The sequence below is a fragment of the Montipora capricornis genome, chromosome 1, assembly GCF_036669925.1.
Source record: "Montipora capricornis isolate CH-2021 chromosome 1, ASM3666992v2, whole genome shotgun sequence".
Taxonomy (NCBI): domain Eukaryota; kingdom Metazoa; phylum Cnidaria; class Anthozoa; order Scleractinia; family Acroporidae; genus Montipora; species Montipora capricornis.
This window is the reverse complement of record NC_090883.1, coordinates 28,287,171-28,292,170: the sequence shown is the minus strand read 5'-3', so window position 1 is coordinate 28,292,170 and position 5,000 is coordinate 28,287,171. Positions and strand designations below refer to the sequence as shown.

General features: G+C 40.1%; 1 protein-coding gene across 1 annotated transcript in view; it reads left to right on the top strand.

Annotated features, from left to right (window-relative positions):
- LOC138013954 (uncharacterized) overlaps positions 1-5,000 on the top strand; it is a 56,507-nt gene that overhangs the window by 13,164 nt on the left and 38,343 nt on the right. The window contains exon 4 of the mRNA XM_068860988.1: positions 2,837-3,385. Within this exon, the coding sequence (XP_068717089.1) occupies positions 2,837-3,385 (549 nt within the window). The remainder of the gene's footprint in view (positions 1-2,836; positions 3,386-5,000) is intronic.

The window sequence follows — 5,000 nt, the reverse complement described above, 5'->3', positions numbered from 1 at the left end:
TATCATTACAGTATATAAGTAACTATATCTGAAAAATCATCCAGACACGACAAGGTCAGTGCATATGAATTAAGTATTCCCTGTCTAAGGGCACTATATGACAAGGAACTTGCAGCATTACAAACTGCTGGCTTTACAGCAGGCTCGGTTATCATGCTGTACATTTTGTTTATGTAAGCAAATATCGGAGCAAAATGTATCACTGTAACATTTCTCAAAATCGAATACCGGTATATGCAAATCTCTTGGGGGGGAGGGGGATGGCAATTCCCAGAACCCCCTTGGAAGCTTGTAGTAACAATAGATCCTAGATAGAACCCTGATCACTGTGGTAGACCTTACAGGAAACAGAGATGTTTTCTTCTAAATGGGCTTGTATTCTGCATTACGATTGCCAGATTTTGATTTACATGTACCTTGTTGACAAAAATTAATCACTAGTTGGATTTTAAGTCTGAGTTTGAGACCAATAGATTGACTGTGTGTAGTCTGATGTATTTTTATTAGGAGATGCATTTAAGAAGATGTGGTGTAGTGGTTAGCTTGTACACAGTTTTAACTGTGTGGGTGCATGTGAGGAATCCGATTGCTAATTGCTGCCGCAGTGAGTGAGCCTGAAGCGAACGAACGAGGCAGCTCTCTAATCGGGAGAGCACATTATTGAAGTGCAAGGGATTGTGTTCAAAGGTGCAAGAGATTGTGGTTGTGGACGAATGGGGGAATTAAGATGCATGGTATGATCTTTGTTACACAGAAGAGGCAAGAGCCTGCTCTATTTTTTCATTTCAAACACTGTCACGTAACAGAAAAAAAAAATTTGAAATTGTTCAATGAAAAAGGCCAAGAACTTGGAATGTTGGAATGTTGTAGGAAACAAAACTTTTAACCTCCTCTCCAATTCTCAGGTCTGTGCGGTACATAGTTTCTGAGTTATTCATTGAAGCGTTTCATCCAACATTATCCAGACGTGTACAAAACATGGGCCCCAGGCACATGGACCTCTATGTCCATGGACCTCTATCTCCATGGACCACCCCTGTGGACCCGGTCCATGGACCCCTTCATAGACCCAGTCCATGGACTACCCCTGTGGACTACCCCTTGTTTTGTAAAGGAAGACACTTCCCATTCGGTGACGCTATGACGTCAATAAATCACGGTGGTATGGGCTACTGATTTACGTATCGCACTCCACGGAAACCAACTGTAGAATTGACAGCAGAATGTCAGAATCACACACGAACGGAGAAATCCCTTCACTTGTCACTTGTCACACAACGAAGTCCCGAATCACAACAACAACAACCGACTGACTGACTAGAGAGCCGCTTAGAGTTTCCAAAAGTTACTATTTACAGCTATTACAATAAACTCTATTTTTAAACTTACGAGTCAGAAACTATTTTGAAACTGATGAGTCAAAGCTCTAGAAAATTCTTGAAACCACACATTGCGTGACATTGACCTTCGCGAACTTTCCAGATAATTCCGATCCTTGTAACATGATACACCTAAGGCCTTCGCTGACAAATACTTACCACATATTGTGAGATCTCTTGAAAGCCAAAGATTTAATTACGTTGTCATCTTACTCAGCTTTTCATAAAAATTGGCGGCGAGGCATTTATGTGCATTGTAAGATAAGTGTACGCCATGCACTTTCAGAGGTTCATTAGTGCTCTTGAAACCCAGTATCTTAGACTTGCTATGCTTCAGTTAAAATCTCGAAAAGGTTGGGGGGACAGTGGAGTGAAAAATAAGACAGTAAAGATTTAACATGAAAAGAGACTTGTCAATTCCAAATAGATTTTGGGCAAACAGTAACTATGGAGTGTTTTCACTCACGTGATCAGTAACCTTGTTTTTCTATCGAAACAAAAGAAAACATTTGCATAATAATAGAGCTCAATTCCCGGTGGGCAAACAGTAACTATGGAGTGTTTTCACTCACGTGATCAGTAACCTTGTTTTTCTATCGAAACAAAAGAAAACATTTGCGTAATAACAGAGCTCAATTCCCGGTGGGCAAACAGTAACTATGGGGTGTTTTCACTCACGTGATCAGTAACCTTGTTTTTCTATCGAAACAAAAGAAAACATTTGCATAATAATAGAGCTCAATTCCCGGTGGGCAAACAGTAACTATGGAGTGTTTTCACTCACGTGATCAGTAACCTTGTTTTTCCATCGAAACAAAAGAAAACGTTTGCATAATAATAGAGCTCAATTCCCGTAGGAGGATTAGTTGGGTACACTAACATGGCCGCCGTTCCTTTGTTTAGGGACACCAACATGGCCACCATGACGTCACTTGAAAACACTTTATATAGGATATGTACTGGATTTCATTCCTCATCATTGAGCCAAGTACTGCAGTTATATATTTTTCCCTCACTTGCTTTCTTTTTGAACAGTTATCCCTCTTCAATCCTTCCTCCATGGCCGGCAGACCTACTTTGCAACACCTTCCCTTGGAGCCTGGAATGAATTAACAATTATTTCATTCGCTTGCATTCCATACAAGGTGGTGAATATTGTAGTCAACGAAAGGCGAAAGGAATATTGTTTTTATTGTTAGATTCTACACCTTCTGTTCATTTTCTGTCAACAGAACTTGGCTCTCCCTCAAAACTTTTTAGGCTTTTAATAAGTGACATGTGCCATATAAGGTTAAACAGAGGTATAGCGGCTGATAACGGAGATGCAGTGAGCCAATAAGAAAGCTAGAAATGCATTATCCGAGGCTGAGAATTTAATAAACCTTTTAATAATTCTGGCATCTCATTTCGTGTATGGTTTCATGGCCATGTCTAATTCACAATTTTATTTTCAAGAGCTCGTCTTCGACTTCAAATTGATTGTGAGGCTGTCATTCGAGCTAGTGCACAGACAGGCACAGGGACATTAGTAACTCCACAGCAACCCCAAGAAGTTATTCAGGGAGTGAGAGGAGTGCCTAGCTCATCAAATGAACAGCATGCAGTGGTCACGCCCAGTTTGGCGGCAGAAAGTGAATTATATGGAGGCATTCCATTTACAGAGATTGATACACAAACAGTTATAAATATCATTGCACTCAGGACCTTTCAGGGATTAGATCCATCAACACCGGAGCAAAGAAATGAGTTCGTACTTTATCTTGAAAGGGTGCACAAAGCCCTGATTGTTGGTGCTAAGTCAGGAAGCTTAGTAATCACTGTGGAAATACGTTCTTTGCAGAGCCTGGAGGACCTGTGGGAAGACTATTCCTTAGGTCATGTGAATAAAATGGCTCAGAAATATCTCGTGACAAAGGAGCTTCTGGAGGAGTTTGGCCTGCTTGAGGTGAAGTTGACAACATTCATCGCTGAAGAGGAGTACAGAGCTTGTCAAGAGTATTTTTCTGGTGAGTTCAATAGAAAATGTGTTATATAGACATTGGGAATTGAAGTACACGTAACTATGACGACAACAGCGATGGGAATGACACAAAACAATAGAGCTTGTGTACATGGTCAGGGATGATGTGTTTTAACCGAGACAAAATAAGACTTTTGCGTAAAAATTGAGTTCAATTCCCAGTTTAGTAGTTTGGGACACCAAAATGGCAGCTGGGACATCAGGTGTTTATAAAGTGTTTTCAGGTGACATCATGGCAGCCATGTTGGTGAAGTAAAAGATAGAAACGGCGGCCATGTTGGAGGATGGAAAAAATCGTTTGGCAATTGAACTCCATTTTCTCGCAAATTCTTCCTTTTGCTTCAGTAAACCAATATGGTTGCCAGTAAATTATATTATTTTATGGCTCTGACTCACGAGGACTGGGAACTACAAATTCACGAATTTGATTGGCTAAAATCGATATTGACCGCGGTCTAGATTTTCCCATCTAGACCAGTAATGTTTTGCGGTTAAAAGATGCAAACTAAAATGCAAAAATATTGAGTATTTTCTTCTACCAATATTTATTTATGGAAGTACCAAACAGCATGATGACAAAAGAGAGGATGACGAGCAAACTTTGACAGAATTAAGTTCAGCTGATCGCCACTCATCGCCATTCGCAAGCAAAATGTCAGTTAGTACAAACCAGTTACATTAAACGAATTAAATTGTTCTTGTTTGCCATATAATAAACATCTTATTAACCGAGCTTAGTCAGTCTGTATGGGAAAATCGTGACCTCAGTCGTGTGTACAGACCTCACTGCGTTCGGTCTGTACTCACGACCTCGGTCAAGATTCTCCCATACAGACCTCCTGCTCGGTTAATAAGAGCTAATTATCATTATGCTAATTAGACTCACCAGCCTCAGTTTAAAGCAAAACGTTTCGATTTTTTACATGCTAACGAGGCTGCTGAGGACAATTAGCATAAAGAGAAAAGAATAAGTTTGTGTTTAGCAGTGATCTTGGTATTGGAAGTGTTGGTTTTTCTGGAGAGAGGAAAACCTGAGTACCTGGAGAAAAACCTCTCGGAGCAAGGAGAGAACCAACAACAAACTCAACCCATATATGGCGCCGGGACCGGGAATCGAACCCAGGCCACATTGGTGGGAAGCGAGTGCTCTCACCACTGCCCCACACCTGCTCTAACTTCTATAATTAACACATACCTTCGTTACATACGTATTGTACCATACATTCCTATGTTTACAATATCATACCAAATCAACACTTAAGAGACAATCAGCTAACAGGCATAACTTACAATACGTGATACTGCAACGACAATAAACACTACATCATTAACACTAAAAGGTAACAAAATACAAAAAACGGAATAAACTAAGTCTAATTACAAAGATAAAGAATGGAAGATTCCGTCACAGTTCAGTTGTTTAAAACAAGATTGAGTTAATCCTGGGTTATTGTGAGCTTTGATTCCAGTTTCTATACAACTTGTTAAAGGTTTTTTTTTCAACGTATTGTTTTGTGGCGGACTCGCTGCTGCCGTCGTCTTTGCACAGGCACCCTATTTTTGTGTCAAGTTTGCTATACTGATGATTTTGCCACTGAAAG